We start from the raw sequence: 26,147 nt of genomic DNA, 5'->3' as shown, positions 1-26,147 counted from the left end.
AACCAGATCTATATATGTCACAACTTCTCCCTTTCACTTTTAGACCTAGCTTTATTTGTAAAACATTTTCAATTACCCTCCTGATGTTGTTTTTCCTTAAATGTTTTTCTACTTTCTTTAACAATTGTAGTTCACTCCTCTCTTTCCCTACGTATCACTAATTAATTGTGTACATCGATTGTATGTTTACCTGTATAAAATGTTTTATTTTGTCACCCCTCCACAAAAAAAAGCTTTTATTGTTATACGCATTGAAAATATTTGATATTGCGTTTATATCAAAATTTTAATAAACTTGAAACTTGAATGCGCAAAGGGCCAGATTCTACTACAGCTGCCAAATGTTAGTTAGTGGTAGTCACTGACTATATGTATCACTGAATCTGTGAAATGTTTTTCAGTTAGCATGGGTGGCATTTAAAAAAGATATTCTAATCGTTGGGTCTTAATATTGAAATATCTCATGATCCATAAGTAAAATCAAAACTTGTAAAATTCCCCCTTTTTGCTAAGACCAAAATGATAATAAATGTTTTAAACTTATAAAGTAATTTACAATAACTCATCTTAGGGCCAGCCTAATGGCAATGAAGTGTATGGGTTTGAATTAGAGAATGACACGGTGACAAAATTCATCACCATTCCCGTCCCCGCGGATAACCGCTAGAAATAATCCCATGTCATTTTCTAGTGTCTATTTCAACCTCAGTCCTTCTACACCAGCATTCTTCAGAGCAAAGCTTGTGGGTCAATGGTTGTGGCTATTCATACTCTGATTCTTCCCTCTCTCCTTAAAGAATGACATGAAGATGGTTTCCCGCGGTTATCCGCGGGGACGGGAACGGTGATGAATTTTGTCACCGTGTCATTCTCTAGTTTGAATCCCAAGTCCAGTTTCATCCCTTGGGCCAAGAATGATGCAGAGATAGCACTCACAGCCCTTGACAGAAAGGAAGGAGAGACCCATTCATCATGCAATAGTGACACCTAATGGCCAGACTCAAGATGTACAAGCACTAGACGGGATGGGGAGAGGGGGAGCTTGGCCAAGGACTATCGCTGCTATGGTTTGGCTAGACAGAAAGGTGGAAAAACTAGAAGCGACCCCCTGGATATTTGCAAATGAGACCAGTTCTGGTTGAGCTAGAAGCCCAAACGAGCCCCAATTTCCTTCTCAAAGGAAGACGTATCTTCCTTTTTCACTGTATAGCCAATGAAGTCAAGCTTCATTGTGGAAAAACTTTTTACACAGAATGTAGCCAATTGTTCCGAGACTGCTTTCTTTGATGACGCTCCATCAAGACTTCCACTGCTGCCCAGTCGAAAATACATCGTGAAAACAGTGTAAATATGTGTCAGTTTGCAAATTATTAAACACAATCTGGCAATGCTTAGTTCAAAATTTGTTTGGCATTCTGACTATGCAAATACAGATAGGATGGCTGCACAAGCTATGTTTTCATTTCAAATGGTCCTTTTCAATAATAGTTCTCTGCTATTTGCCGAAACCCTTTGCTCAGTTCCTTTTATAAAAGGATGCATTGTCAACACAGAAAAACACACAGCAGATCTCGAAGTATGTAATTCTCATATGGTTTATAGGGCAGCTGAACAAGATTCTGCAACACATGGCTGAGAGAAGACTCCCAAAGTAGCCAAATACACATCTCAGGTTTATTTTAGACCACTCGCCAACATCAGCAGAGTTCACCTCATGTCAGTAGTATCCGAGTTCTCACAATTAATGCCACATATCTCTTAAAAGTTGCACCTCCTCAATCTAATCTCAGCTAATGTAAATCTTCGCTCTTTCTGTCATAAATCAAAGCCTCTTGTTTGTTTTTCTTGTTCAGCAGCCTGTCTTTCTTGACTAGACTGACTGTCCTTTAAGGAGGTAATTTTAGAAACATTTTTTCTGCGTGTAAAATGCATCTTATGAAATTAGTTCATGCTAAAAATATGCACAGTGCAAATAGATTTTCTGCTCTCTGTAATTATATGCATTTGTCTCCATTTTAATTTGAATTACATTGGTGCTTTTAATTGTTCTAATCACGTTATGATATATAACCTGTTTAATGCCCCTCATCTACATGGTTCATATTCATTTTTATGTTTTCTGGAATGTTCTTGTAGTCACTTTTCATAGCTTTAGCTCCCCTCTGTTCACATGCTGTTGCTATATGCATTGGTGTATATCAGTGGTCTCAAATTCAAACCCTTTGCAGTGCCACATTTTGGATTTGTAGGTACTTGGAGGGCCTCAGAAAAAATAGTTAATGTCTTATCAAATAAATGGCAATTTTGCATGAAGTAAAACTCTTTATAGTTTATAATTCTTTCCTTTTGGCTAAATCTTAATGATAATATTGTAATTTATAGCTAAAGAGACATATGATCGAGAAACTGTTTTATTTTACTTTTGTGATTATGATAAACATACCGAGGATCTCAAAATAGTACCTGGCAGGCCGCGAGTTTGAGACCACTGGTGTATATGCTTTTGCAAAATAGAAAAACCCTTTTAAATGTAAGAAGGAGTCCAAAAACTCAATACAATCTCCTAAGTTTTTAAAGATTTGCACAGGGCACTCAGAAATTGACTGTTTTAAATCAATAAATAGGGTGATTGATCAGTTTCTGGGGAATTACCTTAAAATCAAAGGCTTTCACCCGGGTATATCCTACAGGCAATGTAAATCATAAAACGCACTGTGGGTCCTACCCATAAACATCATTTAAATCACCATATATTTTAGTGCTCAAGTGTACTGTGTAATAAAACTATGAAAACATTTAATATCAGTGTCACTGTGATTCTTTAAAAGTGTAAATCAGATCGCAACGCCAATCAAAAAATGTTGTTTTAACTTATCTTGGAGAATGGGTGCCTTAGCTGAATGCCCTCAGAGAACCCCTGTTTCGTGTCCTTCTTCAGGGGCAAGCTCAGAAGTTCAACCTGCTACCTGGAACCGCTAGCTCCAGATTTCTGCGACAGGGGGGTTCTCTGTAGGGCATTCAGCTAAGCATCCGGAATGGACTGAACGGCTGCTACCTTCTCCAAGATAAGTTAAAACAACATTTTTTGATTGGCGTTGCGATCTGATTTACACTTTTAAAGAATCACAGTGACACTGATATTAAATGTTTTGATAGTTTTATTACACAATACACTTGAGCACTAAAATATATGGTGATTTAAATGATGTTTATGGGTAGGACCCACAGTGCGTTTTATGATTTACATTGCCTGTAGGATATACCCGGGTGAAAGCCTTTGATTTTAAGGTGATTCCCCAGAAACTGATCAATCACCCTATTTATTGATTTAAAACAGTCGTCGTCTGAGTGCCCTGTGCAACTCTTGAAAAACTTGGAAGCAGGTCCTTTAGGAGATTGTATAAGCTTTTGCTACATGTTTTTAAACATGTTTTCAATCACGCCATGTTTTACAGATGTTCTTATACATGCGCTTTGTTGGTTATCATGTTTGTACATATGTCTTTAAACACGCTTTTATTGTGTCTGCATTCATGGTACGTTTTGATCATTTGTTGCTCCATATGTTTTGGTTAGTAATTAAGTTGTACTTGTATTTTATCTTATCTTTACGTGGTCCTTCAGATTATTGATAAAGGCACAGACGCCAAAGCACTGCCAGTGTCGAGTCTATTGAGCTATTCCGGCTTATTCATCCATAAAGTGATTTTTTGAACAATACACCCTTGGCTGGTCTATCGACATCCTGCCCTCACAACTCCCTCGTTGTGGACCCAAAATCAGGCACCAGGAAGATCTGTGCTAAACCAATATTCTGCATAAAGTGCTCTTAGCGTGATTAGTTTGCTACCGTTGTAATTGGTTATTTGTATTCTTTACTCTGTGGATGGTTTATTATATTCTGCATAGAATTGCAGGATATGCGGAATATAAATGTTTAAATAAAAATAAATTTCATGCCTAACTTTGGGCATGAGCAGTGGCATAGTGAGGGTGGGAGATGCCCAGGTAGTGCCCCCCCCCCCCCGCCATGTGAGCATGCACCCCTTCCCTTCCCCACGTACCTTTCTAACTTCACCAGCGTGAGCAGTATGTCCAATCTGCTGCCCGCGTCGGCCTCGACTCACCCTCTGATGTCACTTCCTGGTCCTGCGACCAGAAAGTGACTTCAGAGGGAGAGTCTAGGCCGGCGCAGGGAGCAGGTTGGAGCTGCAGCTCGCACCGGCAAATAATTAGAGGAAAAGGGCGGGGAAGGGAAGGTGGGCGAAGACCTGGAAGGAGAAGGTTTTATCAAGGAACCTTTTGAAATGACATAGTTTTAGGGAGGGGAAGGCGAACAGATGAATTCTGTGGGAGTTCTTATTGTTGTAATATAGATTGAAATGTGGGTAGAGGTAGCTCGGGGATATACCAAATACTATTTTGTAGCAGAGGCATGCGAACTTGAATAGGACTCTGGATTTAAATGGTAGCCAGTGCAGATTATGGTAGAAGCGGGTGATGTTTTCCCATTTGTTTAAGCCAAATATAAGGCTAATATGTAGGCCTACTCCAAAGCAGTGCCCATAATCTACGCATTATTTCTGCAGCATTTGTGCTAATATCTTACAAAGACACAGCTACCACGTTTCCCTGAAAATAAGACACTGTCTTATATTATTTTTGGGCCCCAAAAATGCACTAGGTCTTATTTTCGGGGAAACTGCCCAATCACAAACCCAAAGCATCTTTCTATCCCCCCTGCCACGCAGCCAAACTCATGTTGACCCTTCCATCTCTCCCTCCCCACGCCGACCGCGAGACGGACGTATCATTACCTACTTCCAAAAGGCAGCGTCGCGGCAGCAATCTAAATGGGCTGCTTCGGGCCTTCTCACGTCGGGACGTTCCCCTGCCACATTGCGGATGGCGTCATCAGTGATGCGGCAGACGTGAGAAGGCCCCGACATGAGAAGGCCCGAAGCAGCCCGTTTAGATTGCTACCGCGACGCTGCCTTTTGAAAGTAGGTAATGATATGTCTGTCTTACGGTTGGCATTGGGAGGGAGAGATGGAAGGGTCTGCTGCAGCATTTAGGAAGATCCCGGGATCAGCAGTGCACTTTTTTGCCTTCCCCTACCCCAAAATTAAGCGCTTCAACTACAGCTTATTTTCGGGGAAACACGGTAAGTGTCTTTGTGAAATAGGCTACAAACAGGTGCCTTCCTGCCCTACTAACCTAAATGTCATGTAATAAAATGACTGTCAGTATGCCTCTGTACAGTGCTGTGTACTGTTGATCACACTAAACAAATCATAGTACAGTACTCCCCTGAAATTCGCGGGGGTTCCGTTCCAGGTTTTTCGCCTGTCAAAAGGCAAGGGAGGCAGGAGAGGGCAGCTAGAGCGCTGGCGAGTGAAGAAAATCGCTCGCGGTCTGCTCCGACCACCTCTTCCTGTAGTAAAGGCGGGCTACACCAATAAGGAGCTGGTTTGACACACAACTCCTGATTGGTGCAGCCCGACTTTACTACAGGAAGAGGCGGTCGGAGCAGACCGCGAATGAGCGAGTCCGCAATTCGCAAATTCGCGGGGGAACAATGTATATCAGAAAAATACTAAGTCTCCTAAGCTGGGCCGACTCATCGTTTGATTTCTACTGCAAACTGATTTCTGTGTTTCCTTTTCAAACTGTTTGCTACCTATTATGTCTCTCCACATCTGTTCCTCTGTGAATCAACTCTTGCCAAACCTCTAGATCAGCAATCTCCAACCCGACACTGGAGTAGAAAATACCACACACATCCCACCCACCAAAAGTTAAACCACAGAAACAGAAGTAGCAATTTTGCTTCCTTTTACAGTTTTGACTCACTCACAGTTCTACACCACCTGAACTAAAGCATCTCCCTCCTCCCTTAGGCTACACCCAATATTGAGAAAAAAAGGCAAACTCATTGTGGCTTTTCTCTCATTTACTACTTGAAGCATCGCACAGTCTGGATAACTGACCTGATCATCAAAGCGGTAAGTCAGGAACTGCTCGCCCGTTGTGTCTTCAAGGAAACTCCCTTGAGGAGACAGTGCAAATTCAGGAAGGAAGTACACCCCTTGGTTCTGCTCCGCTCCACTCTTGAAGAGAACAAGAGAGTTACAATTAAACAGAGACAGTCATCTGTGCTCATACACACAAAGCAGGCACGATAATTCAGGTAAGGAAAGTTGGTGCCTGGGACAGTGGCATAACATAACATAATATCAACTTATAGACCGCTTAACCATAAAGATCTATGCGGTTTACAAAAGATTAACCTTTATTACAAATAGAACTCTGGAGAAAATTAATTACCCAAAAATCTAGAGAACAGATAAGTCTTCAACTCCATGTATGACATAGATAATAAGAATAGTTGCTTAAAATCTTTATCCCAAAGAGCAGCCTGATATGACAAGAGTACGTTCGTGATATCTTTTAAACTCGCAAGCCTTCATTGACCGGTAAGTGAAAAAAGCATGGACTTTGCGAGAATATTTTGGATTAGGGACTGTGAATACATCTAAGAGATATGAGGGTGCCTGACCTGTTATGATTCTATTAAAAAAAAAAAAAAAATACAACCAAATTTGAAGACGATGCGGGCCTCCATGGGCAGCCAACGCAGGTCGCAATAAAAGGAAGATACATAATATTTTTTTCAAATCGTAGATTAGTCTCAACGCTGTGTTCTATTTGAGTCGTAGTCTGGAAATATTCTTCTTTAACCTTGCTAAATAGACTATATTGCAATAGTCTAGATGCCCCAATGCCACTGATTGAATTAGTGACTTAAATGCAGTGATATCAAAATAAGCTTGAATGCTCCCCCCCTTATGCCAACACCAATGAGAGGAGATGATGGCCTGGGAGCAATTTTTGCATCCATCCTTATTTGCGCCCTGTGTAGCTGCACCTCCCACACAGCTCTTGGTATAGCACTGAAGTTTATAAACCATTTTCATGCACGACAACAGCAATTCTACAAACCAATGCCTCAGTCTAGTTTCTCCAATGCCATGGACTTGGTGGCATCTTGGTCCCAAGATTCCATTACAAGATACTAGTGTTAAGCCGACATTGGCATGTCCATGTTTAGGTGTGCCATCTTATGCCATATCAACAGCAGGCGTAAGTTGGTACACCTTGATGCATCAAGTGATATAGTATTTTATAAAGCTATATGCATAACTGGAAGACATATTCATGGTCTGCCCACGCACCACCCACATCTACAAATCCTTTTCAGTTAGGCCCTTTGGCACATAGGTGCCAAAGAGCCTATGTAATTCATCAAACTGTGTTAGTCCTAGAAAACAGAAGCTTCCACCACTTCTTCTCAAAGCATCCCCCATTCCACTTCTGAATGCCCTCATCATATACCCATGTTCCCAAAGACCCCCATTTAGGCCAAAAGTCTCCCACATAGGGGCCTCCTCCCCCCACCTTTCTCTGGGTCTAGTGCAGGGATCTCAAAGTCCCTCCTTGAGGGCCGCAATCCAGTCGGGTTTTCAGGATTTCCCCAATGAATATGCATTGAAAGCAGTGCATGCACATAGATCTCATGCATATTCATTGGGGAAATCCTGAAAACCCAACTGGATTTTGGCCCTCAAGGAGGGACTTTGAGACCCCTGGTCTAGTGAGAGAGATATCAAGTTGCTCTTGCTCCTGCTGGCATCAGATCCAAAAGGGCGCCATGACCTCTAGCAGTAATCTTACATTATATTACATTAGTGATTTCTATTCCGCCGTTACGAATCTCTGGAATAACTGGGATTCTTTTTCCTTTGTCTCATTAGACCAGTGGTCTCCAACTCAAACCCTTTGCAGGGCCACATTTTGGATTTGTAGGTACTTGGAGGGCTCTCAGGATAAAAAAGTTAATGTCTTATTAAAGAAATGACAATTTTGCATGAAGTAAAACTCTTTATAGTTTATAAATCTTTCTTTTGGCTAAGTCTTAATAATAATATTGTAATTTATAGCTAAAGAGACATATGATCAAGAAACTGTTTTATTTTATTTTTGTGATTATGCTAAACATACCGAGGGCCTCAAAATAGTTCCTGGCAGGCCGCATGTGTCCCCCAGGCCGCGAGTTTGAGACCACTGCATTATACTCAAGAAATTTCACAAAGCAGGCCTATAGGAGAGAGAGCTATGGGAAGTTAGAGGGAGCCGTTGACAAAGGGAGGACTTCAGGAAGGAGGAAATATTCTAGAGCAGGGCTGCCCAAGTCCGGTCTTCGAGATCTACTGGCAGGCCCGGTTTCTAGGATATCCACAATAAGCATGCATGAGAAAAATTTGCATACCAAGAAGGCAGTGCAGGCAAATCTCTCTCATGCATATTCATTGTGGATATCCTGAAAACCTGGCCTGCCAGTAGATCTTGTGGATATCCTGAAAACCTGGCCTGCCAGTAGATCTCGAGGACCGGACTTGGGCAGCCCTGTTCTAGAGGCAGGCAAAATAATGCCTGGCTCCTTTAAGATATGGCCTGGGAGCATTGGTCACTACTCAGCAAGCACTATGAATAGCATAGCTTGCGAGTCAGCTGCTGCATTAATAGCAGGGTTTCAGGAAAGAGCTCTGGCTCCTTCTGCTGACCCCAGCTCTGACGGCGCAGCGGCTGCTGCTTTGGAGCGACTGAGCCAGATGGTGGCCCGCATTGTGAGGGATGACGAAGGGTGGGGGGACAGATCATTTTGCGAGGTTGGAGCAGGCTCAAAAGCATGTATAAAAGGGACATGTTTGGGGCATAATATCTAAGCAGACGTATTCAACATGCAGCATTTTGTAATGGGAATGCAGACCTAAGTCATCAGAGTCTTGCTTGCTTTTACACCTGCTATAAATCATGCCTAAGAGAGGCATGTTAAGGAGATGACCATGCCGAAAAGCAGCTGTGATCAGCTACACGGTGTCAATGATCTGCTCCCTAATGGACACCCATTATTCTCCCTTCATAGAATCGCACATGTATGTGCACTTTGCATGCACATACACCGTGTAATCCTTGCAAAATCATCCCTGTAATCATGTGTGTATGGCATGAGCACGTTTCTGAGAGGAGGCTGTAGAGCACATTACTTGCGAATTAAACAGAATTTGTGATTCCAAATTCTAGTGACATGGCTAGCCTTAGTTTCCACTTCATTTGTTATTTGGACCAGACAGAATGCCGAAGGACTGTGGTTTCAAGAAACAATTAGGAATCACTGTGGCATTCTACGTCCACTTAAGACAATTTAATGCTATTAGCTTCCGACCTACAACTTAAACATAACTGGGAAATCATAAACATACTCAAGTGGAAGCAGACTTTTTAGAAATCTGTTTTTACGTTGCTTCTACAGTATATTGTTGCACTATTAAACTTTCTTTCTTGGCAAATTGAAAGAAACTATAAGATGAAGATGGTATACGAAAAGCATTATCAAAAAACAATACAGAAAGAAAATCTTTCAATCAGTTGTTGTGTCTTGGGATCCCCCCCTCCCTCCTTCCCTCCCTCCCTCCCTGAAGAACTTAAGCTTCTGCCAAAATGAAGTCTCATATCATATGCTTTATAGGAAAATAGATTGAAGCTCATGCCACTGACAAGCTTCCACAAATAAGTCAGACACTGACCCATAGCTTGTTCTCTCCAGCTGGGACTCTGCCTGGGGTCAGGAGGCAGCTGTTTGTAAGGGGCAGGCCATGGAACAGCACACCTTCAAAATTCAACATCTGAAGTTATTTGGATTTCTCGAGAGTGTGTAAAGCTCTGGTAGCAGCCTAGTCAATCTGCCTTACCGCAGAGTTTGCTTTAGCTAAAAATAAATTAGCAGGTTGTTAAAAGCACTATTAGGGGGGAATCGCAAGGCAACGGTGGTTAGAAAAGAATAGAACCAAGGGGGGAGGGAGGTGCAGAAAGACTCACAGTAAAGCCATGAATGGACATCTGAGTCAAAATATATATAGAAGGGGCAATAAATTTAAGCAAAATATACTTAAAATAGAGTGACTAAAATGATATTGCATGAATGAAAAAAGTCACTACATCATAATCATAATATTTGTTACTTGGATGATAAGCTCAAGCATAGCTGTAGTAGCTAGCAATATAATAGTTAAAGCAAGGTTACACTTTTTGAACACTGCAATGATTGGGTGGTAAGGCGGAACATATTGCCTTCGTGTCTCTGAGAAGAGTTCTATCAAATGTTGTATGAACAACATAACAATAATAGTTGTGATTACGATGTAGTGACTTTTTTCATTCATGAATGGACATCTGAGCACCGGGGGCCAAATTCTGTAAAGGGGACCGACTGCTACGGTTACCAGAGGTCTGGATTTAGCCGGACATGTCCTCTTTTTAGAGGATATGTCCGGACAGTTTTTCAAAACCCAGCACTTTGGGTTTCAAAAAGCTTTCAGCTTGGAGCGGCTTCAGGAGGGAATCTGCGCATAAGCAGATACAATGCAGTGATGCCACGCGCATGCTTGTTACACCATCGTGTCACTCCTGCGCATATGTCCTCCCGACACCACCCTGAACAAGTGAGCAGGTTGAGAGGGGGCAAGGTGGGGGTGGAACGGGGAGGGGGCGAGGCCATGGTTCGGGATTTTGCTTCCGTAAAATCAGGTAATCCCACCTACTGCAAGGCAATCAAATTTAGGCGCCATTTGTAAAAATCAGGCCTAGTGGCTCCTAAATCAAGTTAGGCACTAGTAGGCATCTACAACTTAGGCCAGGGTTTTCTTGGCCTAAAATACTGCCCCCTAACTCAATCCATGCTGAAACGCTGCTCCTAATTATGCCTTCTTTTCAGATAGGTGCTGCTAAGTGCCTACATGGCGCCTACCGGTAAATTTTTTAACTAGTTTTTAAATGGCACCATTCAATTGATAGTGCCAATTTAAACAGTTAATCTCCCCCCTCCCCCTTTTATCAAGCTGCTCTAGAGGTTTTTAGCGCAGGCCAGTGGGCTAAGTGCCGAGCGCTGCAGCACTTACCCCACCGGCCTGTGCTAAAAACATCTAGCGCAGCTTGATAAAGAGAGCGGTGGCAGTAATTTAGGTGCCTAGTTCAGCTAGGCACGCCAATCTAGGCGCCTAAGGGCAGGCACTTTTTATAAAATCAGGGCCTTGGTTTCTACCATGTGTGTGATACCACAGAATGCAGCAAGTTAACTGTATGTAAATTTAATATGTGTCAGGAGTGAGGCTGTGGCTCTAACCACTGCACTACACACTCTGATAAATTGGGAGAGGACCCCCCAGACCACTGGGACTTCCTACTGCATGAGGGCTCAGGGTAATTTCTCCGGTTGTCCCTCCACCCAAAGTCAGCCCTAATTTCAGCAGCAATGGAAGAGTTCAGTTAGGCACTCTGGACTATATCAACATCTGCCTAATGGTGACCGGAAAGCATGCGCAGCATGTATAAATTTAAACACGTAAAACAGGGTCTAATTTTAGTCCGATAGTCAGAAACAATAATAATAGCAGCAGCTTTGGAATTCAGCTTTTTCCACTGAACATGGGTCATGGCTGCTCTGCTGTTACTGCATGATAGCGAACCAGTGCGAAAAGAGGCAGAAGAATTCCTACAAGAGCCTTTTCCCTAAACTGCATTGAAAAAAGTCTTTGTTTTCTTTCAAGTTTAGGCTACATCCATACGTTTTCTGCAAAAATGTATTTTGGTTTCTATTTTTTTTCAACAGTTATACCTGGATCGGAATGTATGGAATGTTGATACTATTTAGGATTGCCTGTTGGATAGTTCGTCCACGCACAATGCAGTGCTCGGCCTATAGTCGTGTGGCAGCCACAAGGTCAGAAATATGGATGCTCCACTGCAAGATAGCACCATTGAAGAATCATGTGCACTAGTGTGCTTTCTTTGAGCAGAGGGAGTGAAACCTGTGCAAATTAACCGTCAAATATTGACTCAGTGTGGACATAGCACCATGAATCAACAAAAATAAAAAGCGGGAAGAACAGGTATAACTGACGAAGGTCATTGTGGTCGCCTATCAACACTGCGTACACAAGTGCGCACTGACAGGGCAAATACCTTGATTAGAGAAGGCCGACAGATAATGGTATCTCAACTGGCTGCCAATTTGGATATCAGCTAAGAATCTACATTTGCCTTAATGCATGATGATTTAGGATACAGGAAATGATGCGCATCTTCTAATTAGAATCTCTAATTAGAAAATGAATGGTGCAATTTAACTTATTTATAAATGATCTGGAAATTGGAACGAGTGAGGTGATTCAATTTGCAGATGGCACTAAACTGTTCAAAGTTGTTAAAACGCAAGCGGATTGTGAAAAATTTCAGGCGGACCTTAGGAAATTGGAAGACTGGGCGTCCAAATGGCAGATGAAATTTAATGTGGACAAATGCAAAGTGATGCACATTGGGAAGAATAACCCGAATCACAGTTACCGGATGCTAGGGTCCAAGTTGGGGGTAAGCGCCCCAAAAAAGGATCTGGGTATCACAGTAGACAATACGATGAAACCTTCCGCCCAATGTGCGGGAGCGGCCACAAAAGGAAACAGGATGCTAGTAATTATTTAAAAAGGGATGGTTAAAAAGACTAAGAATATCATAATGCCCCCTGTATCACTCCATGGTGCAACCTCATCTGGAGTATTGGTCTCCTTATCTCAAGAAAGATAATGGCGCTAGAAAAGGTTCAAAGAAGAGCGCCCAAGATGGTAAAGGGGATGGAACTCCTCTCGTATGAGGAAAGACTAAAAAGGTTAGGGCTCTTCAGTTTGGAAAAGAGACGGCTGAGGGGAGAAACGATCGAAGTTTACAAAATCCTGAGTGGAATAGAACGGGTACAAGAGGATCGATTTTTTACTCCGTCAAAAATTACATAGACTAGGGGACACTTGATGAAGTTACAGGGAAATACTTTTTAAACCAATAGAAGGAAATATTTTTTCACTCAAGAGAATAGTTAAGCTCTGGAACACGTTGCTAGAGGATGTGGTAAGAGCGGATAGCATAGCTGGTTTTAAGAAAGGTTTGGACAAATTCCTAGAGGAAAAAAGTCCATAGTCTGTTATTAAGACATGGGGGAAGTCTCTGCTTGTCCTGGATCGGTAGCATAGAATGTTGCTACTCCTTGGGTTTTGGCCAGGTACTAGTGACCTGGATTGGCCACCATGAGAAAGGGATACTGGGCTTGATGGACCATTGGTCTGACCCAATAAGGCTATTCTTATGTTCTTAAGGCCAGTACTCGGCATCCCATATATAGCAATTTGGTCTAGGATGAGCTGGGAAAGGCTTTGATAGAAGCTCCAGTGACGGGATGGTTAGGATAGGCTGGAGCAGTGGCCTGGCTAGGGCGACAGGCGCCCGGGGTGGTGGTGCCGCTCCTCTGCCCTATTCTCCACTCCCTCCAACCCCCATCTGCTCCTTCCCTGCCCCCTCCTGCCACGTGCATCGCCCCTTCCTTTCCCCCATAGCTCTTTAACCTTCGCGGCATGAGCAACAACCCCAACCTGCTGTTCCTGCCACAGCCAGCTCTTCCTCTGATGTCACTTCCTAATGCGCAGGTTCAGGAAGTGATGTCAGAAGAAGAGCCAGGGTTGCTGCTCTCACTATGAACGCTAAAGAGCTACAGGGAAATGGCTTTTATTTGTGAAGACTTTTTCATCAAGATCATCCGGCAGGATTGAAGGCCCAGTTAAAAGCCCACCTCTTCGAGAGTGCTTTCAACTCCTAACTCCTCTTACCTTGGGTTCTGCATCCCCTACTCTCTCTGTCATGTCTTGTCTGTCTAAGTTAGATTGTAAGCTCTTCTGAGCAGGGACAGTCTATAAAGGTCAAAATTACAGCGCTGCATACGCCTTTCAGTGCTATATAAATGATAAGTAGTAGTAGTAGTAGTGGTAATTGTGCTCATGACAGTGAGGTTCCCTTATTTTTGTCAGCCCACTCACTGCAACTAAGTTTTAGTCAGCTAGTGAAGCCATTCATGTCACTTTTCTGTATTTAGATCAAAATTTTAGTTGAAATGGTGCACTGGAAAGTCTGGCAAGCTCTCCGAGCATCCGCTGTGGCATCTCCATTTTAACGTAAGCAATGATTTAGCAAATATAAAACATTTTCTGAAAATAAACCAAATACTAGAAGACGGTAACCTCAGCCTCAGAGCTTTTTTTTTTATATAACTAGCTGAAATATTAAAATTATGAGTTATAGTATGGAAAGTGAACTTTTTCCACTGTGATAATGCTAATAAAATCATTACATGCATAAACTAAGTAACTGAAACCATGGATGATATACTGTATTGGAGGGGGGGGGGGCCTGGCAGTTTTCTCTGGCTCCTTTGGGAATTCAGCTAAATCAGAACCACGGCTGGGGTCTGGCACTACCCAGTGCATTTTTTTTTCTTTTTTAAAATACCCCTTTCACAACTCACCTAGCTCAGTCATTGCAGCAATAGTGCTTGTTGGGATGAGGGTGGCGTAACATACCAGCACTCCTTCTGGACATCTAAAATCCTGAGCCTCAAATTCAGCCACTAGGGGGCTCCTTTTACTAAACTGCGCTACATTGCCCCGCGCGCTAGAAGCAAACGCCTCCATTGAGCTGGCGTTGGTTTTTATGCGTAGCCCGCGCTAATCTGCAGCGCTCGCTACAAACGCTACCACAGCTTAGTAAAAGGTGTCATCAATGTGAAATGACTTGAAGCCCCTGCACCCAAGGGCCACGAATGCTGTCACCACATCATTCCTAAATGCAGCCGGCCAGCACAGCGACAGACCCGACACAGTAATCAAATCCAGATTCTCCTTCAGGCAGTGCACAACAGAGCCATTAGCTTAGTCTGAACTTATTTCTTTCCAAGCTGAATTTTAGTAATTCTGAACTTCAAAAATTATTTCCAGTCATTCAGACTTTTTAATGTGCATCTGCTATTCAGTATTGATTCCATGATACACTTAAATACAAATAGGTCAATTTTTAAAGTTGGCAGTCAGCATATTTTTTCAAAGTCACTGGCTATCTGCATTCACCATTAATCACGAACCATTATCTGTTTAGTGGTGATATTCAGACATTATACAGTTAGCAATCCTAAAGTAAAATACAAAGAGGGCCATTTTCGATAATGTGTCCAAGTCCGACTTTAGACGTTTCCCGCAAGAAGTCCAAAAGTTGGGATGGAGAAATGTCCATTTTCGAAACTGCTAGACGTCCAATTTTTATTTATTTATTTTTTTTTCCAAAAATCACCAACTTAGATGTTTTGGCTGTCAGGACATCCAACCTTAGGACACCTAACTATTTTGACCATTTTTGACCACAAAAACATCACAAGTTCAAAACATCCAAAGCCAAATCATTTGGACATGGAAGAAGCCAGCATTGTAACGCACTGACCACACAGACATCCTAACAGACCAGTGGGGCACCTTAGAGGGCACTGCTGTGAACATCACAAAGGATGCCAGAAGTACACCTCAACATAACAGCTATGGATGCCACTCTAACCATAGATATTGTTGTTATTGTATAGATACATCACATTGTAGGTCTCACTCTTTTGCATTGACCTTCAACCTTACCAAGCATGATGTCTGTCTTTAACGATCTCTCTCTTTGTGTGATATGTCTGAACTATGAAAGTCAAAGTCTTGACATTTGACCTTCCAAGGAAACATTAGGCTTGATCTCCTCCAATATCAATTGATTTGTTCTTCAGGCAGCTCCCGATACACACCGCATTCTTCACCACCACCACAACTTTGAAGATAATGATTTTCTTCCTGTCTTGCTTCTTCGCTGACTAGCTTTCACATCCAGATGGATTGATGGATCATGCCACCGAGTCGGCCACTGTGAGAAATCTACCATGTGATGTTTCACGGCAGTGTACAGGAGTGGTTTGCCATTGCCTTCTCCTGTGCAGTATATAACTCTCACATCCAGATGACATTATTGAAAATACTATTACTTGAACAAGTCGAATCTTTGTTTACAGGAGGTACCTCTCTGCACTTGAAGATCTTACATAGGTCCTCCATAGCCATTCTGACAAGAGCAATTGCTTGAACAAGTCAAATCTTTGTTTACAGGAGGTACCTCTCTGCACTTGGAAGATCTTACATAGGTCCTCCATAGCCATTCTGACAAGAGCAATTGCTTGAACAAGTCAAATCTTTGTTTACAGGAGGTACCTCTCTGCACTTGGAAGATCTTACATAGGTCCTCCATAGCCATTCTGACAAGAGCAATTGCTTGAACAAGTCAAATCTTTGTTTACAGGAGGTACCTCTCTGCACTTGAAGATCTTACATAGGTCCTCCATAGCCATTCTGACAAGAGCAATTGCTTGAACAAGTCAAATCTTTGTTTACAGGAGGTACCTCTCTGCACTTGAAGATCTTACATAGGTCCTCCATAGCCATTCTGACAAGAGCAATTGCTTGAACAAGTCAAATCTTTGTTTACAGGAGGTACCTCTCTGCACTTGAAGATCTTATATAGGTCCTCCATAGCCATTCTCCCAAGAGCAAAATACAATTGAATGTCTTGATTGCTTGTTGTTTAATTTTTGATGATTGATTTAAGCACTTTGTGGCTGTCTATTATTTCAGCAACAAGAATGAAATTATTGATTTTTCAGTCATCAGAATCTATGCTTCTTCACGTTAAGGTGCAGGCCCATTTTGAGACTGTGTTAATCAAATGTTTCAGATCATCTTCACTTTTACCCATTAATGTGGGGAAGTGGATTGACCTTCAGTAGGACTTGCTACCCTGAGTTTGTTCAAAGAAGAGGTTCCAGTAAAGTAGGAGAAGTTAGTTGGACCCTAAGTTAAGAGACACTGGGAGGCGACTTCTTTAATCTGTGAAAACTGTGTCTGGGACAAACTGCAGGGCCCCGATTCATGAGGGAAAACAGTATATAAAATTTAAGTATGAAATCTGTCGGGAGTCAGAGTATAAGGATTGTGTTTGAGAGACTTTGTTAAGAGTGCAGAATCTGTGAAGAAACAAACCTGTTTCTTTTTCACTTTTTTGGGCAGAAATAAAATTTTCATTTTGACCCTTTTACTGCCTGCTGTTGTACGTATTTTATGAGGAGTCTAAGCCTTCTGGCCACCTTAATATAAAATTAAAGAAGAACAACATAATAAATCCATTTTAAAAAACAGGGAGGGGAGGGATTTTTTCGAGTGAACCATAGGTGGCAAACTTCCAAAGAGAGCTGTCTATAGGGTGAACAAAAACAAAAACAAAAAAATCAAGCATTCTTTTTGCTAAGCTGTGGCAGAAATTAACCTTAGCAAGCCCTTATATTGGCTGTCTGTTGGCTTTTAATCTTGTCTACTTTATAAAACATTTAGAGCTTCTTTTACTAAATGGTGCTAGAGGTTTTTAGCACAGGCCGATGAGATAAATGCTCTGACGCTCACAGAATTCCTATGAATGTCGGAGTATTTACCTCGCCAGCCCACGCTGAAAATCTCTTGCGATGTACAGTAAAACCCAGTAATGCTCCATATGCTCTGCCCACAAGGGACCTGTTTGTAAGACCAAAAAGGCTTTTCATGCTCACTAGATACAAGGGGCTGCTGAAAAGTACTCAGCCCAACCAAGAAGAGGATGATGTGGAGCTATGAAACTTACAAGTTATTCCATACTTTTCATTTCAATGAGGCAAATGCATCTAGCAAATGGGCACAAGTATAGGGAAACCAAGCCATTGTGACATCAGCGATGAGGTTGGCTCTTAGGCACTGGTGGAATGAGGCATTATGACATCATAATACGAGGGGCCACTGAAAGATTCTCAGTCCAACCAAGAAGAAAATGATGTGGAGCCTGAAACTTATGACTTATTCCACACTTTTCTTGACACTTTGTTTCAATGATACGAAATGAAACAAAAAGTATCAAGAAAATTGTGGAACTCCTCGAAAGTTTCATGGCTCTTCTTGATTGGGCTGAGATCTTTTCAGCGGCTCCTCATAAGCAATTCCTTGTCCCATCTTGCCAATGTTGAACACTTTTCTGTCTGAATATTTCATATATGAATAAGCATCATTAACTTGGGACATTTATGGCAAGCTGTGGCTACTCTTTAACACCCGAATATAAAGACCTGTAGAACGTCTACTAAAGTTACAAATTGATACCATGTGAAAAGTAAGATGTCCATCATCAGAACACCTCTTCTATCATACATTTTTGGGTCAATCCCATTCCATAAATGGCTACCGTTAATTTGGAACACCGGCTTCTTATTTAGCTCAGTTACACTGACAGACAGCTCAAACCAGCCCAAATACACATAGCTGTGGGATGCAGACAGACTTCTCACTCACTAAGTTAAACAAACATTTATGCTTCAGCAAAGATTAAGCAATACAGCTTGAATATCTTAAGTCTGCCGTCGTGCCAGGATCCAAACTCTCTATATTTTAGAAAACAATTCCCAAATATTATTTACCTAAAATCCTACGGGAAAAAAATGGCAGTATGTGCTCAATGGCAATTAACGATGTGGCAGCCTTTATTTCATTGAAGACCAGAGCCTACACCAAATATTATGAAAACATTTTCCAATAACTTTTTTAAGTCAGTTATCTTACAAATGAAGCTGGCCATGTTAGTGCTTTACTTGGGTTTGTTATTCATTTAAACAACTGCAAACACCCCACCACCACCGTTTCCACATCTTCATTGTAAAAAGGGGTCTGAGAAACACATCTTATTCCTAGATTATCTTTTAGCTCCTTAAGTCTTGTACATGTGGACATTTAGACAGTACAATCAATCTCTAGACACTGGATAGTGTTCAAACTGTAAACTTTACTGAACTAAAATGCTTTTGATTGTTACAATCTGGTGAACAGTACATTCACTTGAGACACATCTGGTTCCTCCATGCCACAGTAAAACAACAAATATAGGTTCCCTACTATACATGCTCCAGGAACTACTTTGACTCTTGGTACCTTAAGATTATAGCCTTTCTGGCTCAGACCAATGATCCATCTAGCCCAGTATCTCATCTTCACGGAGGCCAATCCAAGTTACAAGTACCTGGCAAAACCCCAAGAGTAGCAGCATTCCATGCCACCGATCCAGCACAAGCAGTGGCTTCACCCATGTCTGTCTCAACAGCAGACTATGGCCTTTTCCTCCAGGAACTTGTCCAAACCTTTTTTTAAAACCAGCTACATTAACTGCTTTTACCACATCCTCTGGCAACACATTCCAGAGCTTAACTGTTCTCCGAGTGAAAAAATATTGTCACGATTGTCACTGATGGATTTTTAAAAAATACATTATGAAGTTACAAGAACCTCCGCTATTTCCATCATAGGAGTAACACTGTGGAACAAATTAACTGGACTGCAAATGGCCTTCTGCACTACTCTGCCCGAACAGAAGAGCCGTCTGGCAAGGGAGACAGGCAGGAGCAGGGAAAGCTCCAACTGACTTCAAAACAAAGGTACCGGAGGGGGGTGGGTGTTGCCTGTGCTGCCTACGTGGGGGTGGGGGGGGGGGTGCCTAAGCTGCCTATGGGTTTTTCGCTTTATAAGACCCTGTCCCGGCCTACCACTAGAAGTGGTACAGGGCAGGGTGGTGGGAATTTTTTTTTTCTTGGGTTTTCCTCCTCTACAGGTGGCTGCATCTTACTATCAGGTATGTCTTATAGAGTGAAAAATACGGTATCTCTTGAAGAGTGAACCATGCTTTGGACTTTTTTATGGGACTTAGGAGCATCTGTTTAATAGGGAATTTATTATTAAATTATAGTCTCCGCCAATGATAAAGTAAGAATCTAATGATTGGAATATTTGATTAGCTATTTCTTTAAAAATATATGTGTGGTCAATATTAGGTGCATATATATTAATAAAATGTTACCTTGTGATAGTTGATAGTCGTAGTAAGACAACCCAACAACCATTCATATCATGAGTAATGGAGAGAGTTTTAAGATCTTGTCTAAATAAGCAGGTTAGATATGCTAAAATTATAGCCTCTAATAAGGGTGACATTTAAGATGAGAAGCAATATTTTGGACAATATATAACAAAGTATTTCCTTTGTTTCAAACAGCTTCAATGGAGGTAGGAGCTTTCTCTTCGATAACGTTGGCAAGTGCTTCTGAACCTGTAAAATCCCTTGTTTGATTTTGGTGCGTTATTCTCAATCAAGCAGAGTGTGCTTATTAAGATCTCACACAAATAAATATTGCCCTCAGATTTGATCGGTGTTGCTTTCTACATTATTTCAAGAAATTGTGCATATCTTAATTATTTAAGTATTATCAGTAATAGGAATTTGTCAAAGTCAAAAGAGACAGGATAAAAGATTCCAGGAATGAGAGTAAGAGCTAGATTCACTAACCTGCTGGATCGTGACCCATCCGTGTCCAATCCGGGCAGGTCCGATGGATTCACAAACCAGCAATATTCAAATGGGGGTGATCGGAGGAACATTCCCATCCACCGACACGGATCACAAGTGGGCGATCCATACACATGCGCCGACTATCTGCTTTCCCTGTAGATGGGCTGTGCATGCGTTCTTGTTTGTTTCTGCCCAGGTTTTATTTGTTTTGTTTTTTGGGGCCCTGACACTCTTGAAGGGTGATTCCCGGTGGCAGCAGCCTTAAACTCACTGGTCCTGACTCTCCTGCTTTCTGCCGCCTTCTCTGCAGTGCGATCCCGCAGGTTTAAAGCAGGGGTGCACTGCGTAGTGCAGCCCCACATTAAATACATAGGCTCGTACTGTGGGGAAGAAGGCAGAGATCAGGAGAGTCAAGGCATCAGAGAGCGGGGGGAGTTTGTATTCGGGGCAGAGAGCAAGGTGGCAAGTCAGAGCAGAAAGCAGGGCGGCAAGAGGAAAGTCGGGTGGCGGAGCTGAAATGCAGGAGAAGGGAGAGAGCAGGGTGGTGAGAGGAGTAAACGCACCGAGATCGGGGCAGAAGAGAGCAGGGCGGCAATGGAGCTGGAGAGTCAGAAAGGATGTTTGTGACTGGTCCCCAGCAGTCGGTTCTTGATTTAATTAGCCAGCACAGTCGGTTCGCAAAATTTGTTTTGTAAATCGCTTCCCTGCATGCCGTTCCTCTCATCTTCATGCACGGATCGGAATTGGATCGGCAGTGAGGTAAGTGAATCAGGCTGGAGTAAAATCGGGTCGCAAACTGAACGGTACACGATCGGTTTGCTTTGTGAATCTAGCCCTAAGTTGTTTCCTTCTCTACCTTATTCTTACATTATTTCTTCAGAAATGGTTATTTGCTTCTTCCAAATCTCATTCAATTTGTTGTGTTTCACATGGCATTGTAACGTCTTGATGTTTTCTTCATTTACTGCGTTTTCTGTTTCCAGCGTTGTAATCTGGATCTTCAATTGGGCTATTTCCGAAGATAAATTTTAAGTTTCTCTTTTATTTCCTCAGTATCCTGTTTGGTTTTGTGCATGATATCCTTCAGAGATATAATTTCTTTAAAAATCTCCATTGCAGCTCTGTTGTGTAGTTTGCTTGTTGACAGTTTCATTGGGGATTGAGGCTCTAATTTGTGATCCTTTCAGCTTTTGTTTGAAGCCAAATCATTAATGAGTACTAAAGTACAAGTGCACCGCTTAATTTTGTCAAGGGTTGTGGGAGTGAGGATCTCAAGCTAACACCTTGTTACGCTCCATAGCGCCCCCTCCTAACTCATCCTCTTTGAGGTCCGTGTACTATGTTAGAATAATTGCCAAAGCAAGAGAATTAAACACGCTTCTTAAAGAAAATCATAGACATAGATATGGTGATAAGAAACACAAATGTTTCTAATTAGGTTAATACAAGCTGAAATAGCTCAGATTCCTCTATACAGGAAGTCTTCATATATTTCTCTTCAGTTTGTCTTAAGAAATCACCAAAATTCATCCTTTACTTGCTCTCAGCAAACCCTTTTAACCACCCTCCAGACATACGGTTTGAATTTTCACCAATGAGGAATTTGCCCACTCATTGACCTTTATTTTAAAGCATCAGTACTGTACAATGTCATTAAGGGATCCTTTTACTAAACTGCTACTACAGCAGTCATCAAAAAAGGCTTTTTCAATTTATTTTATTAATGATCGTGAACTAATGTTAACATTAAGCACATGGACATCTATAAAAATTATCACAGGAGCACTTACTGCCTCCTAATTAGATGACATTATGGGCGTACTATGGGCTAGATTCACTAACCTGACTTCCGGGGCCAATTCCAGCGGGCCCGACAAATTCCCAAAACAATAATATTGAAAGGAAGGTGATCGGAGGAACGCCCCCATCTGCCGACATAGATCACTAGTGTGCGATCCCGACGCATTTGTAGGCCATCTATAGATGGTCTGCGCATGCGTCTTAAGACCCATCTGAGACACGACTTTTTATTTTTTTTAACTTTTACACTTTACTTTTTTGTAGCCCATCGAGTCTGTGGTTTTATCCTATGGGTTAAAACCACGGACTCGCAGTGCGGGAAAGGGCAGGAGAGATTCAGGGCAGAGCACACAGGAAAGATTCAGGGAAGCACAGGGCGGTGATTCGAGGAAGCAGGCAGGAGAGATTCGGGGCAGAGCATTGGGGCGGCAGGCAGGAGAGATTCAGGGCAGCAGAGAGTAGGGCAGCAATGGGGCTGGAGAGTCGGAAAGGACGTTTGCGACTGGTCCTCAGCAATCACTTCTTGGGTTGATCGGCCAGCACAGTCGGATCGCAAAATTTGTTTTGTGATTCGCATCCCTGCCTACTTGATCGGCAGAGAGGTAAGTGAATCGGGCCGGAATAAAATCGGGTCACAAACCGATCGGTACACGATCGGTTTGCTTAGTGAATCTAGCCTTAAAACAGTTAGCGTGGCAATAATGTGCAAGCGCTAGCTGATTAACATATCCACACACATTCTCTACCCCAACACATCCCCACCCAAAAAATAATAATAATTACTGCGTGGCTAGCACACAGATGGCAAAACTAATGTGAACTGTTTTAGCACATCCCAAGTTAGGCCAGTTTTGCTGCATTAAACGTGCATTAGTGTGAAATGCGACTTAGTAAAAGGGCTCCTAAGACAATTGTGGACAGCAAGTACTGCTTGCAAGGTCCAAAGTAATCTTCAGTTCACCTATATTGCAGCCAGTCGAAAGCTAGCAGCTGCAATGTGTACACAATAAAACCAGTATGCAGCAACCAGAGTGGAATTGTCCAAAAAAGAATGATGTGCATTAAAACAGTGTCCTTCAATTCGTCTGGTGAAATGATGGTCTTTATTGTTCAAACATCAAATTGACTCGTCATGCGCATGTTTTGGCCACTTGTCAATTTGATGTTTGAACAATAAAGACCACCATTTCACCAGACGAATTGAAAGACACTGTTTTAATGCACATCATTCTTTTTTGGACAATTCCACTCTGGTTGCTGCATATTTGTGACTGTGGTTTTTGTTTTTTCTCCCTCTTTCTTTCTTCACAATAAAATCAGTCACACGTTTTTATTTATTTAGGGGCCCTTGGAAGTTCAAAACACAAAACTTGACTTTCATATTTTGGACACATCATGCAAAGAGAAAGATCACGACAGAAAGATATGATGCTTGGCAAAGTCACATTTCAGTGCAAAAGAGGAAGCCTGGTGATGTGGTGTCCGATCTATCAAAAATGAGTTGCCTGAGTAAAAACAGAACACAGCTCAGGAAAACTATCCACAGTATTGACATGAGTTGTCATTGACTCAACAACACATAACAACAAGAGATAAACTTCAAGTCCTCTAAAAATTTGTTCTGCAGCAAAAGAATATGGGCATATTTAGATGTAGCTAAAACTACTCAAGAAAGAAGGAAACAGTTCTCGTCTTTAAGGCAAGAAGTTATATCTCTGGGAGCAACTTTCCTTCTCGCTTAGCCTTCTGTGTTGTGAAATATGCACAAATTAAGTATGCATTTTTCCTGCCAGACCAACTAAAATCTTCTTCTGGATCTGAAAGAGATAGTCTGATGGAGTAGACAGAGGATGTGGTAAGAGCGGATCGCGTAGCTGGTTTTATGAAAGGTTTGGACAAGTTCCTGGAGGGAAAGTCCAGAGTCTGTTATTGAGAAAGACATGGGGGAAGCCACTGCTTGCCTTGGATCGGTAGCATGGAATATTGCTATTCTTTGGGTTTTGGCCAGGTACTAGTGACCTGGATTGGCCACCGTGAGAACGGGCTACTGGGCTTGATGGACCATTGGTCTGACCCAGTAAGGCTATTCTTATGTTATTATGGATTGAATAGTTGAGCAAACTTGTGTTAAAGCCTTACCTTAGTACATTTATTTCCTTCTTTTTTTTTTTTATTAAGAAATTTATTTCTCCTTATTCTTATGATTATTGGGGTCTAAGGAAGGATATATAATTATTCTACTTGTTAAAAAATTTGGATTGTTGAATTTTATTCTGTTGTATTTCTGTAACAAGACGTTTATTTTCTTGTAAATGTGATTGAAAAATGATAAAGAATTTTTTAAAAATCCAGCAACCAAGAGATAAACTAAGCAAGATGATTCCATAATACTCAAAGCATGACTTCTAGTGTACTCATTCTGCCACTACTGAGGTTCTGTAGTATTGCTACACTCAACACTCAAGAAATAATGGAATCTGAATCAAAAATTATGGCAGAAGTTTCAGGTTCAGTTTCAGAACCTTGGTCTAGCCAGGGCTGCATAAAATGTCTACACCGCCAGGGGAAAGTGGGTACATGGTCTTCAGTCTACAGTGCCAGCCAGTAAAAGAGCACATCAGCACTAGATTTGAATGGATGCCACTTGGTCAAGACCCATTGTTCTAATGGCCACAAGTACAAAGGATATTGATAGATGGGGGTCTCTAATCAAAAGAAAACCCTCAGAAATTCACAAACAATAGCACTGAAATGGGATGCCCATACTAATGCTCGGTTTGGTTTGGTTTCTTAATTCTTTATTTATATTTTCAACAGGATTTACAAGAAAAAGAACTTCTTGTTATAGAAATGCAGTAGAATAATGTTAATAGAAATCATCAAAAATTTACAAGCGGAATAATTATAAAACCTTCCTTAGACCACAATGTTAATAATAAGGGGAGTACAGCCTATATAATAGGAGAGAATAATTCAGAATGCATAAAAATTAAAAAGTAAGGCTTTAAACTAACTCAAAAGTTTGCTACCATTAACTCACTGCACCTGTGTATACTTCATCAAGCTATCTTTTTCAGCTCCAAGAAGGATTTTAACTGATCTGGGAGAAAAAACACATACTTAATTTGTGTGTACTTTACGATACATTTACAAGGGTAGGCCAGATATTACATCTTGTCTTAAAGACAAAAAAACGGTTTCCTTCTTTCCTAATGCTGGGTTTTTACTAAACAGCGCTAGAGGTTTTTAGTGCAGGAATTCTGAGTGTCAGAGCATTTATACCTCACCAGCCTGTGCTACAAACCTCTAGCACCATTTAGTAAAAGGAGCCCCAAAGAATTTGCCAACAGGAAAAAGAATTAATAAAACCTTCAAAAAAGCAACATATACAGAAAAGATGTTCATAAAAATCAAGGAACCAAATTGTGAAGCTTGCTGGAAGTATACAGTAAAAAAAAAATAAGTCACTTTTCTAAAGGAGGAACTATAGAACTACCCAGATGTGCAAAAGAATGGCTTTGAAGAACTGCTGGGAAAGCGAGACAGATTTCCAGTCATCCTTTTGTAGTTTCTGAATAAGCAAAATAAGGCTGGTAATATAAGGCAGGCAGAGATGTTATTTAGCACATCTATTACAGGATGCAATAGATTCAAATGGCAAATCCAAGATATGCTTCTATTTTTCCAGAGAGGAAGAAAAGTGATGATCCTGTTCAGGATACATTAATCTCCAGGCAACACAGCAGTGGCACTTTGGCGCTTGGCCTTCTGTCTCAAAAAAAAAAAAAGCCTCCTGGACATCATTTATCATATTTATCCACTGCAAATTGATCACACAAGTGACACATTTTCAACACAAAGAATACATTCAAAGTCAGAGAGGGCAACCAACATCGCAAAAGTGCCAAGTCAGTGTTAAACAGTTTGGT

The 26,147-nt window shown here is 41.5% G+C and overlaps 1 protein-coding gene across 1 annotated transcript in view; it reads right to left on the bottom strand.

The window, feature by feature from the left end:
* Window positions 1-26,147, bottom strand: part of ADAMTSL3 (ADAMTS like 3) — a 366,454-nt gene that overhangs the window by 315,969 nt on the left and 24,338 nt on the right. The window contains exon 3 of the mRNA XM_033920055.1: window positions 5,991-6,110. Coding sequence (XP_033775946.1) covers window positions 5,991-6,110 — 120 coding nt within the window. The remainder of the gene's footprint in view (window positions 1-5,990; window positions 6,111-26,147) is intronic.

The sequence above is a fragment of the Geotrypetes seraphini genome, chromosome 14 (assembly GCF_902459505.1).
Source record: "Geotrypetes seraphini chromosome 14, aGeoSer1.1, whole genome shotgun sequence".
NCBI classification, from domain to species: domain Eukaryota; kingdom Metazoa; phylum Chordata; class Amphibia; order Gymnophiona; family Dermophiidae; genus Geotrypetes; species Geotrypetes seraphini.
Note: the sequence above shows the minus strand (reverse complement) of the source record. Positions and strands in the feature narration are given on the sequence as shown.